Source organism: Canis lupus, chromosome 14 (assembly GCF_011100685.1).
Source record: "Canis lupus familiaris isolate Mischka breed German Shepherd chromosome 14, alternate assembly UU_Cfam_GSD_1.0, whole genome shotgun sequence".
Lineage (NCBI taxonomy): Eukaryota > Metazoa > Chordata > Mammalia > Carnivora > Canidae > Canis > Canis lupus.
Genome location: NC_049235.1, coordinates 29,383,831 through 29,400,857, shown reverse-complemented (window position 1 = coordinate 29,400,857; position 17,027 = coordinate 29,383,831). Strand labels below are relative to the sequence as shown.

Sequence of the window (17,027 nt, the reverse complement as noted above, 5' to 3'; positions counted from 1 at the left end):
TCTTTAGATCAAGTTATGTTTTGGTGTTTCTTTATTTTAGCTTTTAAATGAGGGGAGAAGGGCAGACATTACAAGTCAGTAGCTTAACCTAGTAGGTACTTTCTATATATTAATTGACTGAGCACATTTGGTTCCGGAGAGAACTGGGATGTTAACACAAATCTGTCTTACTTCCTAACTGAATTAGAACCAAACTAGGAACAAGGAACCTTTGTTCTCTTTACAGAGGAAGGTAAAACAGACAATAGGCTATAATGACAAGTAGAATAAGAGTAGAAAAATTAAGAATATTTTACTAAGGTTTCTTCTATAACTAATATGAAGATTTTAATATTTCCCTAGTGCCTATATTCTTATTAGAAAAATTACATTTCACCTAAGATTGGAGGAAAATATATTAGAAGAATATTTTATGTTGTTTAAACAAACAGGAAGAAAGGACATCATATGGTTAAATGGTTGTTTTTAATTACATATTTAAGAGTACTTTCAAAGAGAAAAAATCATAGCAATAAAGGATACCTTTAATCTACATTTAAAAAACAAACTGATATAGAACTTTTCAACTTAATCTTAAGAGGGCTCCAGTAGTTGTATACTTTGTTACTAAATATTTTTTGTCAAACTGTTTTTAGATGGTGGTAGATTGAATAGGAACACTTGTATTTAAGAGTCTATCTATTAACATTAAATTCAGGTAAAATGTCAGAGTTCTTCCCTACCATCCTATCAAAACCAACTTTTCCTCCTCACACCAATAAAGAGCTATCATTTAAAAAATTTATTTCCTTTCATGGCATGTTTCACTGCTAACTGTATATGTGTTTGTTTTTTTGACTATTTCTCTACTAGAATATAAGCTCCACTAGGACAGACATTTTTTTCTTGTTCAATCAAGAAATCAGTAGTGACAAAAGCAGTGCATGACTCAGAGTAGGAGCACAGTCAATTTATGAATTCCTGTTTAGCAAAGAGACTCAAATAACTTGTCCTCTACTCTCCATGCAGGGAAAGAATACATTGAGGAAACATTGTGCAGAGGGGGACAGTTAGGCTGAAAGAGACTTCAAACCATATTATTGAGATTCTAATTGACAAGTCATTGGGTAGATGGATTCCACAATTGTCACAAAGCTCTAAAGTAGGTGTCATCTGTAAAGTCAGGGCCTCTATCATCTTATCTCTTTCTTCTAATCTTTTTCTCCCCACCATATTCTGCTTTATTCTGGCTGCCCCACAAATCGTACCTTTTGTTTTTGTCTCATGGCTATTCAAACACCAATCTGTCTTTATAGCTGCCTTCCTATCTGCCCTATACCTAACTAGACCCTACCTCTCTTTGTGGAATGAGTATGCCTATTAATGTACATAGTCAAAGCATAGGGATTGAGTTGCTAAATAGATCTGTCTATCCATCCATATTACAGAATTTAAGAGACATATTCTTGAAGTTAATTGGTATTTCATGAATTATAAATAACAAGCGTTCTCTTCAGACATAATGGGAATAATGTGTCCATCTATCCAACTTTTCTTCTAGATTACTCCTGTTCCTGGTACTCATCCGCTTTTAGTTTTCGTGAACCCCAAAAGTGGTGGGAAGCAAGGAGAGCGGTATGTTTTTAGAAATCAGTGTATTTTCCGTGTCATCTGTATGTAAAAAGATAAACTAAAATTACAAGATAAAAACATTTTAAAACATTTTTCCCTATGGTTTACAATTTTAATGTGAAATAAATAATTCTACATCTATATGTAATATATTGATAGGATCTCTCCTTATTTTTACTGTTCAAATATTAATATAATAATGGCCTTTGTATTATCATAGCTTGGGTATCTGAATTCTCTTTACCCTACCTATTGCACCTAGACCTTAGCAAAGAGCTTTGCATACAACATGGCTCCATAAATACTGTTGCATTAAAATTGGTTCTCTAAATGGTCAACATGGTGACTTCAAGTAATTCATCATTCAGTAGTGAGGAACAGAATTTATGTCCAGCTTCTAGACAAATTACATTATAATGATTTTCTGCATGTGTGTTTTTGGAGTATATGATGCTGTATATCCTGGAGAAGCACAATATATTTAATCTGAATTATAATGAGCTGTATTATCAGGTATCACAATATATTGGCAGACAACACAAAATTTCCATTTTTGTAGTAAATTAGTGATTAAATCATAAGATTTAAAAAAATTAGAAAATCGCAACACTGAAGAGTAAATTTTATGTCCTTTTTAAAAGAGGTGTCAGAAAAATGCAGTTGCACTTGCTTTAATAATTTCTAGAAATCTTTACTAATCTCATTCCAAAAATGAACAAATAAAAGCATTCATATAAACACTATGATAATAAAGCAGAAATTTCCATTGTGGTTCATCAAATAATGAAATTGAAAGTTGAAATGTTTTCATGATAAGTGGAATTTTATAATTTCCTTCCCTACTATCTAACTTCACAGCTTTTTCAATGAAATGAATATTACTATTCATTTTCCAATAAACAAAATATTATTTCTGCTTAGAATTTTTTTCCTTTATTAACATAGAGTTGCATATTTTTTATTGTGCTAAACATGATAGAAATTATTTTATTTTTATTTTTTTTATTTTTTATTTTTTGATAGAAATTATTTTAAATAATTAGTGGCTTAATTAGAAATATTTATATTGTTTTATTTAAGGGAATAGTTGCTTCACTTTTACAGATACAAAAATAGTAATTTCATAATAATGCTAAAATTATTTTCTCCTTTACTATGTATAGTCTGTCCACTTTATATGTTATGGATATTTAGGAAAAAAGTAAAGTCTTCACACAGAATTAGATAAGAATTAAATTCATGTTGGAATTTAGAGACAAATGAAGTATCAAGAGAAAGAAAGAAAAGGTATATTTTCAAAAGGAAAACATTCCCTTTGAATAAGAACATGGATCATGCAGGATGACCCATACCGAATATCTGACTTTCCCTCCTCCCATTAAGAAAAAAAAAAAAACAAACAAACATAGAAACACTAAAGTCATAAGTAAATTAAACTTAATGGGGGGGAGGGATGATACTTGAGTACTTTTATATGTACACCCATATATGTTTTGTTCTTTATACATAAATAGGGACCAATCAAAGGAAATGTAAATATGTATACTTGTGAAGGAAATCTATTAAGAGTGCAATGTAAATCTTTCTGAATGAGTAAAAGTCATCTTTCACAAAAAATGATATTCCATTCAAGATTTCCTTTGAAAATATTTGTGTTTCCTGACGTTGATATGTTAGATAAGTAGCAAAAGGTTACAAAATTATATATTCACACCAAGTTTCCCATACTGGTCAATAGGTGTAAACATGTTCACGTAGTGTTCATTCATTCAAACAGCAACATCTGAATGAATCCAAACTCACAAGCAGATATACCACAAATCACAAGGTGAATGCTAAACTAGAAATGTTTAAAATAAAGGTGCTGTGGAAGTTCAGAAGAAGAAATGGCTATCTGAAGACTGAGAAGTCTTTGGACAAGAGGTAGCTTTTGAGTTGATGTAAGTAGATGTTTTCCAGCTGAAGGAAAGAAGGATTTGTGAAAGGGTGTAGTGTTTTTTAGGGAACCAGGAAATAATCCCTGAGCTTAAAGTTTAAGGAAAAAGAAGGTGAAAAGACAAGGTATAACCTATTTTAAATATAATAAAACATCTTTTAGGATAAATAACTTAACCAGCACTATGTAAGAGTGCTGGATAGGTAAGAATTTTATGGAGCTAATGAGAGAGCTTGAAAGCCTGAGCAAAGGCAGTGAGATATAATTGCCAAGTTTAATAGACATTACTGTTAGAAGGTGGCAGGACTGTTCTCCAATCAGGGTCAGGTGCTGCGGAAAAAGAAGTACTGAGCATGACTCATGAACTTTCTTGAGACAGTAGCTCATATAGTTAATAGAAACCTAGAATGTGAGGTTATTGCAGTTTTGGGAGTCAGGTGATATAACAGATACTATGTAGTAAATTTGGGCAGTTTCTATCAGTAAAGATAGTATGAATGTACTTGTAAAATATATGGTAATATTTTTACATTGATTAAAAACTAACTTTTAAAAACTAAATATATTCCTTCATTTTTAATATCTCGTCTAAGAATACCAATATAGGATGTGTATCTACTTAGAAATATTTGTGTTGCATTTGTTGTACAATGATTGATTTCTTTTAGAAAAAAATGAATTATTTAATATGTGCTTGTTGAAATAGTTTAGCAATTGTGTGAACTGACTTATCAGATGATTGCTTATGTGAAATAATTAAGCAGATGAGGTCACAGTCTCTGATTGCATACATACATACAACATGCACAGTTCCATTTTATATGTGGGATAGTTTTCATCTTGATTAGATTGACCCAATAACCTGTTAACTTCACAAGGATCAATTAGGAGAAGGTATGTAAGTAATTTAATTCTGATATTTTTAAAAAATATATTTGAAATCTAATTAGCTAAATAATATTCAAAAGCATGATAAAGAATATTCTAAATGCGTATGCATGTTTAGAATGCAAATATCATTATTTCTAATTTCTAAGCTTTATTGCCTTTTATAATGGCTACTAAGCCTCTTTTTCAAAGAACCATAAGTTCTTATTGAATACTTCTAATATTACCAGTCTAAATTTTATCAAATATATTTAGTTACAACCATGCATATAATTAAAAGATTAAGAGGTGCTACTTATTTAAAAATTGGGGAGTATCACTAAATTTCTTTTTCTTGTCTTCCCATGTTTTCATCTTTATAGAATTTATAGAAAATTCCAATATCTACTAAATCCTCGTCAGGTTTACAGTCTTTCTGGGAATGGACCAATGCCAGGGTAAGTCCAAGCATAATCATAATATCATTACATCGACTCATTTAATATTAATTAATAAAATAAGCAGCTTGATGTACCTAGAAATAATGTTATTTGAATACAACAGCCAGATTATTATACATAAAAACATTGAGCATCAACCATATAAAAGTAACCAGTGCAGATGCTATATTTCAGAATAGCCTGTTTCAACCAGATGTTTTTCCCTTCTAAGTATCGTGAAGTACTGCTACTATGCTATTACTTCTACTACTACTACTACTCACACAAACACACTCGCTGTGTACTTAAACATCCAAACCAACTGTTTGCAGAACCACTCCCTCTTTTTTTTTTTTTTTTAAATACAGAATGAGGATCTACTATAGAGGAAAAGCTGGTTAACAAAGAATAGAAATCATAGTATTTTTTCATTTACTACTCACAAAATCTAGTGACCATCACTCTTTTACAAGATATTTTATTAATAGGCAAGACATAGCAAAATAAATTTATTCTTTCCAGCAGAAACAATGTACTTTTAATATCACAAGTATATACTGAAATCAATCGTCATTAATTTAGCCTCGTTAACTAACCAATATCATCTTCCACTGACCTGTTTTCTGTCAACTCGAATAAACATTAGATCAGATGAAGTAGAAAGAAGCTCTAAAGTGCTTACATGAGCTTCTTTATAAACAACAACAACAAAAACAGCAAAAAAAAAAAAATCAGTGTAATTAAAATAAGTTTTCTAGGTTATTCTCAGAAACTAGAAGCCAGATATTGAAATTGGATTCTTTTAAATGCTCAGAACAAAATGTATACCATTGTGTCTAATGTTAAATAAATGTAAATAAAATACAATTAATTAGCACAGGCTCTCATATATTCATCTCTTTCTTTCACTCCCTGCTACCTGCTGGCCAGTGCCAGCAGAGCAGCTATCTGTAGTACACCCTTGCTGTACAAGGCAGGATCATCATAAGCAGTTAGTTCAGAACAATGTCTTTGTCAAGTTCCAGACCCCAGAATCTAAAGGATCATGATCAGATTATTGGCTATTGAGCCACACGCAGAAAGTCCCAATCTAGATAAAGCAAAAACCAAAAAAGTCCCAATCTAGATAAAGCAAAAGTAAAACCTTTATGTTAACACAGAAACTTAGTCAGGATGGCTCTTTTTCTTATTCTTCAATATTCTCTGAATTTCAAAGCAGTAGCTCTTATTCTGTTTAAGCAATGATGTATTCAAAAGTTTAGCTATTCCAGGACCTCTGTAGTTCTATTCAGACCAATAAATCCAGGATTTTCCCATATTTCATAATTAAATGCAATGCCTACTGAACTTTATTATAAGCCTATGTGTCTTCTTGGTCTTTTTCTGTAAAATGAGAAAAATATTACCTATTTTATAGGATAGTTGTGAAGTTAAATGGGATCATTCCTATGAAGCATATAAAATATGCTTATTACATATGTCCTAAATTAATGTTCATTATTATCAATACTATTTATAGTAATATCAGTTGATAATTACATGTTTATAGCTCTATGTAAATATACTGCAATAATATTGACTTTAGCCTTGTTTTCACCATTTCATTTTTTCCCACTCTATAAATATGTATCACATGGTTGCTTACACTCTCTCAATTTTAGGCATCCTATTATCCTGTACTCTATTTTAATACATTGAAAAAATAAAAGTGATATATATGTACTTGAGAAAATCCACACTACAATAAGTATCATTTAGTAAGTAAGTTAAAGGCCTCCCTTGAAGCACTAACACTCCTCAGATAATAGCACTGCAAATTGTTTGTGTTTATTATACCAGAACTCCTTATATGAACATAAAACCTCCTGTGTATATGTGATATTTTTAAATATAATGTATTCATGTGTATAATGCATTCATACACACATGCATATGTATATTATATAAATAAGTAGTTTTTTATATAATTTGAAGTATCGATCTTTTATTGCTCTGCATCTTGTTTTTTTTTTTTAACTCAAAAGTGTATGATGGATATTTTTTGAGTCCAGATATTGATCAGTTTGATTATTTTTAAGAGCTGCACTATATTCCATAGTTTTGTTAGCTATTGAATTATTGATAAGCATTGAGATAGTCTGTACTTTTAAATTATTATCAAATATTCAAAGTTAATGTTTATCAATGTATTTGTTTCTCAAAAGCATGTTCAAATGTTTTCATCAAATAGGTTGATATAGGTAGGATTGCTTGATTGAGAATATTTTCCATTTTAATTGTGTAAGGTTCTGCCAAAGTTCTAATAAAAAAAATTTTGAGTTGAATTATAATCCCAGAAATAGCATATAAGGCTTATTTCCCCCCAGTATTCTTTAACTCGATTATCTTCAGTAATTTCAATTTTTTAATGTGATAGGTGAAAATATACTTGAGAATAAAAAAATAAATATATTTGTATTCACATGTCTTTGATCAATTATAAAGCATAACATGGCATTAATTAGATATGCTTTTCTATAAACAACAGAAATCTGCTCTGGCTTAGTATCCAATATAAAGTACCATTATGAAGTTACTCCTAGATTTAGTAGAAAAATAAAGAACTATTTCAGTAAGGATAGGATCAGGACAATATGAGGAAATGGAGTAGTAGGAATAAAAGGACAAAGTCCATGGTAGTTTTTGCTGAGAGGAATTGATTCCAGTTGCTTTTGGTATTCTTATTTCTCTGCTCAGCACTCAGATCGCAGGGAGAAGTATATTTACTGGTTTCTCTTATTTCCCACACCACAGCCTTTGCTTATTTAGGATGAGGGATCTTGACTGATAGTCCTGGCAAGGTTTGTTCCCTCAAAGATATACAAAGGTGCTAAAATCCAAGGATGAATTCTTGAAGGAAATAAACAATAGGTGTTCAGCATAATCCAGCCATAGGGATGTCCAATATCTCTTCTTTTCTGATCATAACAATTGAAAAACAGAATTATACTAGTCATTATATTGCTACTACCAAATGTACAACTGAAAACACACAGTCTCCTAAATTGTAGACACCCTAAATTTTCATACAGTTACTATATCCAGTTCCAAGTCCGGGTTTGCTGGAAACATCTGTGGAGATGACTATTTTCTCCTCAGTCTCCATACATTTGGGTTTAAGATACAGAAATGTAATGAGAAAATTAAAGATTTAACTGCAAATATGAATTTAATTGATTGATGATTTTAATTCATTCTTTATGAATGAAACACGTGTAAAGTCTGTGGCCTTGGTTTTACAACTGGTTGGAAGTTGTAGCTGAAACTTAAAATATTTCTGCTGCCTAAACATTTTTACCCAGTGCAGTGACCTGTTTATAACTGATCGTCCTGAGACTTTGGTAGTATTATTTGCCTAGGGCTGAATTAGTCCCTCATTTACCTTTACTGAAAGGCATGGTGGTACATGGCAGTATTAGAGTTATTATCAAATATTTCCAGGTCTCCTCCCAGGCACTTGATTTTATTTAACTTCCTTTAACTGTAGCAATTTAGAGTGTTTATATGGCTCTCTCACAATAAACTATAGGCAGAAAGTAGATTTTCCGTGTTTTATCTTTTGCCGCAGTAACCAGCAGTAATTCAGAGATTGCCTCTTTTGTTAACTGGGATCACAGAGTGAAGAGAGGTAGAAAGGCCTCCTCTTCCCACACACCACTATACCCATGATCCCCAAAGGATGAGGGCTAAATAAACCTCTGTAAGGTTAGGCCCCTATGATTTTTGGTTGTTATATATTAACCTAGGCTTTCATGGTAAACCAATGCTAGAAGGAGAGATCCTATTACAATTCTCTATTCCCATTGTATAGCAGCAAACCTAATCTTTTTTCTTTCCTTTTTTTTTTTTTTTTTGCTTGTTTACCTAGTGCTTTGAAAAGCCTGAAAAATGTCTTGGTGTCAGTTTTAGCTACTAACTCAATGAAAACTTGATTGTCTCATATGGCAGCATTCTTCACTTTGGTGTTAAATCATGTAAACCATAGTAACTAAAAATCAAGGAGGTGGGAAGCAAAATTTTGAAAGTAGATGTATTAGTCAGTGTTCTTCAGAGAAGCAGAACCAATAGGTCATATATAGAGAAATGTATTATAAGGAATTGGCTTATATGTTACTGGGGACTGGCAAGTACAAAATCTATAGAATCAATGTTTCAGTTTGAATCTAAAGGTTGGCAAGCTATTTTAGAACCAGAAAGAGCCAATGTCCTAGTTTGAAGGCATCAAGCTAAAGAGTTCTCTCTTTATGGAGTGGGGTCAGTCTTTTATTCTATTTTGACCTTCAGCTGATTGGATGGGGCCCACCCACATATTGGAGGGCAATCTCCTTTACATGGTTTACCAAATTAAGTGTAAATCTCATCTAAATATACCATCACAGAAACACACAGAATAATGTTTGGTCAATTATCTGGTCACCTCATGGACCAACCACGTTGACACATAAAATTAACAATCACAATGTGTATTAAATGTAATTGTAATTTCCATCACCCAAACTTTACCTTTTGGCCCCAGAACCATGTTTTTTCCTGACACGAGTAAGCAGCATCATATAGTTTAGAGCACATGCTACGTGGCTTGTAGAACACCATTTAAGTATTACCACTGATTCAGTGACTGAATCCTTAGTAGGCTATTTCAGTTATACTGACTAACTGCCTCTGCCTGATAAAACACAAGAGAAGACTTTTAAGTCTTGGGAGGATCGACCCACTGTCTTTCTTCCTTCTCAGTGAAAGAAACTTTTTGAAAGGAGACAACAGTGTGAGACATTATGATAGTGTCTAAATCATTCAATAAATCAATTGCTATGACATTGACAAGATATAATGGGAAGGAAAAGTAAATCCAATTACTAGAATAAATGTCTAGTGCAGTGAGACAAAAGGCTTCAGTTGCGTTATGAAAAGGATCAGGTTATTTAGACTGTCCCTAAATAGTTGGCTGAGTCCCTAAAGTAAATCAACATATTGGAGTTTACTTATTGGTTTCTTTGATGACAACTGAGCACTCCAGAGTCAGTAACTACCCTTCTTGTTGAAAATAAATTAGTGTTATTTCTTCCATAGCCTCTCTCTTTTTTAAAATAACTTTATTTGTTTTAGATTTTATTTATTTATTCATAGGAGACACACAGAGAGAGGTAGAGGGAGAAGCAGGCTCCTTGCAGGGAGCCCGATGAGGGACTTGATCCTGGGACTCCAGGATCAAGCCCTTGGCCAAAGGCAGATCCTCAACCACTGAGCCACCCAAGCATCCCCCATAGCCTCTCTTCCTACCAATATGAACTAGAGCCTTTTTTTTTTTTTTTTTTTTTGCATGCTCACTAGGAGTAACTAAGAAAAAATGCTGATGGGGATTCCTTTGGGTCATTTATAGTCCCAACTATGGGTTCATCCTGAGCAGTTCGCTTATATAAGCTTTTCTTTTAGCACTAATTATCCATTCTTGTTCTTTCCGAGTCCCTCAAAGTATAAGCTATATTATTAGCCAGTACTGTTGCATTGGTGTATTTCATAAACTCTGAACATCAAGTAGACAACAAGTTTTACTGGTTAAAATCCTGCCCCCTGGTCAATTGGTCTTCTTTCCTGTCCTCCCTATATACTCCCAGTATAGCTGTGCTGGCACAGCAGTCTGCTACTTCTCGTATGTCATAGAGGGGCAATGGTAAACCATTTTTTTTTTCCTTAAGGAGTGAGAATAAAAAAAAATCTCTGTGAGGACATAGGTATGGGTTGAAGCAGTGGTGCAGAATATAGGCAGATTCTGAATATCTGAGGGGTGGTACTAAGCATTTGAATATCTTAAAACCTCCCCAGGTGATTCTATCCAGTCAGCATGGAGAATTACAGAATAAATAGGTTGATTGCATATAATAGATATAATAGATATTAAGGTATTATAGGCCATATTGATATGGTACAAATATGGTAACTTCCCAATAACATTTCTACTAATCATTGTAAATTCTTGGAAATCGTCAGTCTTTTGCACTACCATTTTTACAGGTTGTCACATATGGATGAATCAGCAACTCATAATTATCTCTTAGATCAAAGTTCATATTCAAATTTCAGAGAAAAACTGTCTCATTGTCCTCACTTTGGCCGTATGCTTACCCTATTATTTGGGTCAATACAGTAGGTTTACTTGTTTAATAGATCTATCAAGAACGTTCTCAGCACTGTTTTCCCATAATCAAATAAGGCCGAAAGTACAGATGCTCCAAACAAGTATTTTTTTTCTTATACTAAACTTTTATATTTCTTATGTAAAGCATATGCTCTTTTATTTGCCCATTTTCCTTTTATTTGTCCTTCTTAATGTTCATTTATGGATCTCATTTCATAAATATTAACACCATCATTTTCTATACCTTGCAAATGTTTTCTTCTAGTTTGTTCTGTATACCTTAAATGTATATATTTTCTTCTTTTTTATCCACATAAACATTGAAAATTTTCAATTACTAATTTTATGAAAGATGATTTCTCTATTTTATATGTTTTAGGAAAATCTTTCCTCAAGCCAAGATTATGAAATGTTCCTGTATATCTTTTGTTACTTTTATATTTTGTTTTAAATTTCTGATGTTTCATCTTTAAAGATTACATTTTCTCTTAGAAATTCACTGAAAGATACAGATTAAGTAGAGATGGAGCACAGTTTCCCCCTTACATTTAAATGTAATTGTCCAGGGCACCTGTGTGGCTCAGTTCATTTCGTGTCTGACTTGATTTCAACTCAGGTCACATGATCTCAGGGTTGTGAGATTGAGCCCATGTTGGATTTCATGCTGGATGTGGAGCCCTGCTTAAGATTCTCTCTCCTCCCACCATCTGTCCCTCACCTGCTCTCTTTAAAAAAATAATTAAAAAAATGTAATTGTCCCAACAAAAGCTATTCATTAGTTCACAGTTTCTCCACTGAATTGACATATTTCATATATGAATAAATAATATATATGCTAGAGTATTGCTACCCTTTGCTTTGTTGATCTGTTTGTTGATTCTAGTGATTTAATGACATGTATCCTCCCTTGTTTGTTCATGTCTCAAGTTTCAAAAAAAAAAAATGAGTTTGAATGGAATCGCACTGAATTTCTAGTTTCAGTTGGATCACTATGTGAATGCCCTGTTTCTGATACTATTGCACTGTGTCACAAGTGGTAGACCTGTGCTTCTATGGAAAGCTGTTCCTTGTTATCTTGGAGGCGAATGCCACAGGTGGCTTTTAATGGGGACTGTAGCGAGGCTATGCTCTAAGCCTCCACTTAGTCCCATGGCTGACCTGCTTGCTTGTCATGACTCTTGCCATACCTATTTCTGGCTGTGCTAACTCTAATTAAGCTTTGTTGATAGAGCTACTTTTGTAGTGGTTCCCTTTTAGTGTTTTGCTTTGGAAACTGTTCCATTCTGTAAGGTCTCTACTACTGTAATATTCATTGTGATTTAGTTTCATATTTGTTTCTGGTATATTACTTTCTCACTGCTACAATAGGTGTACTTTAAAAATATATGTGTTTTATCTGCCAACATGAGCCTGCAATTATTCCTTATTTTAATATCCTTTTTTTCCCATTTTTCCTTTTTAGGACACCAAATTTTTAATCTTTTTGTATGCATGTCTTCTCTTATCCTATCTTTATTTATTTATTTCTTTTCTGACACTTTGTTTATAGAGTAGAAACTTTTCTTAGTGTATTGAAACTATGCTAATCCTTAGTGTGAATTATTTAGTAAATACCATATTCTCTGAGCATTTCTCTTTTTGTCTTTGTTTTCAAGGCAGAAATGGCTAGTTTGTTTGCTTCCATTGTATCTCCTTAAATAGATTCTCTCTGATTCTATTCTCTTTTGTGATCTCTAAAACTAATATCTATGTCATAAAATTGGTTTCTTCCTGATAATGCATATTGTGATCTAACTGAATAAATTATTTGGAGGTATAAGCTTTTTGGAAAAGATGAAATATAAAATATGCATTGTTTTCTGGTTAGAGAACAATGTATTTTTTTTTCTTTCAGAACATTAAAGTAAACATGCACATATCTAGCTGTTACAACTGGGTATGCTAATGTGGCCTATGAAAAGTCAATATCAAGTTTTTGTGTACTTGTGAGATAGCTTTTTCATTTCTAACTTGATGCTTTGTGAAAATACACATGGTTTATTTTATTCTCATATCATCCCTAAAATATTCAGAAAAAATATCAGGTATTTATTGAACTGAAACAAAATGTAAAATAAATCTTTTCAAATCATGTAAATTATTTTCCATATTGGTAGCATAATTAGGTATAATGAATTTTTCATGAAAGGTGCTTTATAGAAATCTTTGGTTTCATCTAACTGAACTAAGTGCAAAACATATATAATATTAAAAATAAAATTTAACAGCCTTTAAATTCACATATTCTAAGTATCATATATATTTGCATAGGGAAATCTTTTAATATGTTCTATTATGATAAATGTGTAACTTAGGAAAGATATAACAGATTTCACAGATTTTATTACTTTCTTAATTTATTATTTTATATAACAAAGTTTCTACCATATTTTATGTAAATAAAAGCCATCTTGAATCAGAACTTATGACCTCCTACATAATGTCTCCTGTTATGGAATATTGTTATGTCAGAGAGCTAAAAAAAAATCCTCAGAAGACTTAGAAAAAGTTTATCAAAATTCAATATAGCTTTACTGGAAATTTCCAGAAAAAAAATGTTAGTTGTAAAAATTGTTGGTAATGTAAAAATAAAGCAGTCAGCTCACCCTTTCAATCCTTATGATTAATCATATTTTATGATAATTTTGTGAGCCACAACCCCTCAATGAAATGTGTAAGCATAATTCTGTGGGTTTTTTTAAAGATTTATTTATTTTTTAAGGGGGAATGGTCAAGGGAGATAGAGAAAATCTACAGTAGACTCCCCACTGAGATCATGCTCTGAGCTGAAATCAAGAGTTGGATGCTTAACTGACTGAGCTACCCAAATGCAACTAAATGGATGACCATAATTCTGTTTTTATCACTAGAGCAATTGAATTAGAAAATCATTTTTTGTTTTTATATTAAAGATTTATAGGTTAGTAAATGACACAAAAACATTAACATGTTGCTATAATCAACAAAGTCACATAATCGCCTACCCTGTAGAAGAACTTTCCTGTAGAAGTCATAATTACAACTCATTATGACTTTAAAGATGTTGAAAAATCTGGAATTTTTTTATTCATCTCACAAATAAAGCAATAGTAGCTAGCCAAATAGCAGTTAGACTAGACATCTCTGTTATTATTTAGAGATTATTACTTACCTAAATTCCCTGAACACTCTGAAAAGAATAATTTCACCTGAATTGGCTGCTAGAAATAACCAATTCATTTGTCTATATGATTTCACCTGTTTCTTATTATATTCTACAAAAGTCAAGTTTCTAATAAATAAAACTATTTTATTTGAATATTCACCGTTTGCTAAGCTTGCCCAGCATCTTTCCCTGGCACATCTTTCCATCTGCCCCAGGCAGTTAAAGGACATGTCCTTACTAATGAATGAATATAAGAAAACTCATAGTAGATGATTACCTCAGAATCGTTTAGGAATGATGATCATGTAGCTTACTCCTAATTAAAATTAATTAAATTAAATTAAATTAATTAAAAAGAATAAAAGTGGACATTTTAATTTACAAACAAATAGAATAACAATGCAACAACTAAGTATAAGTAAATGATAGCTTAATAATAACCACCATAATAGTAACATAAATTGATTAAGCATATATTTATTAAATGGCTAACAGATGTTAGGGATAAATTTTAGAACTTCAGTCCACTTTGAACAAAACCGGTAACATTTTCTGCTCACATGGCCTTATGTTTTCAGTTCTGAAGACAGATTAAACTAATAAAAGATACATTATGTCAGTGGAGAAGGTAAATAGAATATACATTGGTAGTGAATGCTCTGTTGTTTTTCTATATAGGCTGAGTAGGGAAGAACTTCCTGAGTATAGACATGAAGGATTAGTGAGCACACCATTTGGCCATCTCATAGAAGAGCATTTGAGGCAGAGAGAGGAACAGAAATTAAGCATCATGACAGGACAATATTTGACATGATTGGGGGACATTAGCAAGATGGCCAGGTGGCTGAAGCAGAATGGTTAGAAGTAGCATATGAAAATGGTACTGAGGGGCCCAATCACATAGAGTTTTATGATTCCCATGAGTATAAGAATCACATTTATTCCTTGAGTCTTCTGGTCTCTTCTTGACTTTCTGGCATCTATACCAGTTTAGTATTTAGCTAGGAATTTTGTATTTTTAATTTAGGTATTGTTATTAATGGGTGCATTATAATAAGTTCTGATGATGATGGGTTTCGGATCTCTCCAGTGTGTATATCCAGTCTCTGCTATGTTACCCTCTAGTAGGATGTTAAGACACATCTGTTCAATGAATGGTGTTCTCACTTTAACATATAATCATTAGATCTGAAACATTATCAGAAAATTTAACTGTCTTTTCCCAACCATTCCCACACACAAAGACAAGCAACAGTTTCTTCTGAAGTACAGTATATAGTGAGTTGAAAGAAAACATTAAATATGCATTAAAACTCCTAATGGCTAACTGGTATAGCAGCCCATTATGCCTTGGCCACTGACTCTCATCTCCTTGTGAAATGCACAGGAGAACAAACATACCAATCAGCAACGTCCATGGAGATTGGGGGGAAATCATACATTAGATGTATGTTAAATAAATGTGAGGAAAAGAAGATGAGCAGTCCTCCCAATAATTTTTAATGAATACTTTGAATATTCTTTTTTTAAAAAGACTTTATTTATTTATTCATGAGAGACAGATAGAGAGCAAGAAGCAGAGACACAGATAGATGAGAAGCTGGCTCCATGCAGGGAGCCCGACACGGGACTTCATCCTTGGACTCCAGGATCACGCCCTGGACCAAAGGCAAGGCGCCAAACCGCTGAGCCACCCAGGGATCCCCCTACTTTGAATATTCTTATTCGGTGTTTTTAAAAAACTAGACATGTAGTTTAAATCTATAAATACTTGTGTTTTATAACACTTTTGTGTTGCAGTAAAACTTTTCAGCAAAAATTAGGCAAAAAATAAAAATGCATATTAAATGAAAAATTCCGTTCTTAGTTTCTATTTAATTAGAATTAATTGATGATGAATACATGATTTTATGGAGTTCTTATCAACATGTAGCACCAAAAATAGGGAGCTCTAGTGATATCATTGACCTTATTGAAACTAATAAGCACAAATATGCTGTGGAAACATCAGGATCTACTTCAAAATTAATAGCTAAGTATCTGATCAAAGCAACCATTTAAACTGCAGAAAATCTCTTTGCATATCACTCTTTGAAGCATGACTTTTTATTTAGATCAAATGTTCTAAGTTAGTGTTCGTGTTCAATTCCAAGTTTTCTTATGTGTGTTATAAGTGAAGTGATTAACTGTTAATATTTTACCTTCATTGGCTAAAGAACTTTAAAAAGATTAAGCAATGCCATTTTTATATCAGAGTAATCAGAATGCTTTAAACAGATAATCCATAAAAAGGTAAAGCACTAATGATTTTACTTGCTCTTGTGGTGATAATTTGAATACAGATTTTGTTTGAAGCAAATAATCATGGCAATAATATGGTTTTGACTAAAGGAAAAAATAGTAGATAAAACCATATGCTCTGAGTTGATTCTGGTATACACATAAATCATAATTGCATCCAAAGGAATTTTTATATTTTATTAATTAAAATATAGGCCTTAATTGTCAAACTCTGTGTGTATGCATATATGCACATGAAAATACACACAAACACACACAAATAACTCGTTATTCTGCTACTGATTCTATAATCTCTAATGAGCCTTCTAGAAAAAATAGGTAAAACTCAAATATCAGGTCATTTAAGTAATGAAGTCCTTAAAGTCTGGATAATACTACTACAGAAAATCTTTTTCAGGTTATAAACTTTACTTTCATTTAAAACTCTATCACTAAAGAAGGGTGAAGGTTTAAAATAATTTAACATAGAGGTAATCAGCCTATAGAAATCTACAATTTAATTTCATCTTGTCA

At 32.1% G+C, this 17,027-nt stretch overlaps 1 protein-coding gene across 7 annotated transcripts in view; it reads left to right on the top strand.

Annotated features, from left to right (window-relative positions):
- The window catches only part of DGKB (diacylglycerol kinase beta), a 701,584-nt gene that overhangs the window by 259,240 nt on the left and 425,317 nt on the right, over positions 1-17,027 (top strand). For all 7 annotated transcript variants that reach the window (XM_038556980.1, XM_038556977.1, XM_038556978.1 and 4 more), the window contains 2 exons: positions 1,541-1,614; positions 4,798-4,872. In XM_038556980.1, coding sequence (XP_038412908.1) covers positions 1,541-1,614; positions 4,798-4,872 — 149 coding nt within the window. The remainder of the gene's footprint in view (positions 1-1,540; positions 1,615-4,797; positions 4,873-17,027) is intronic.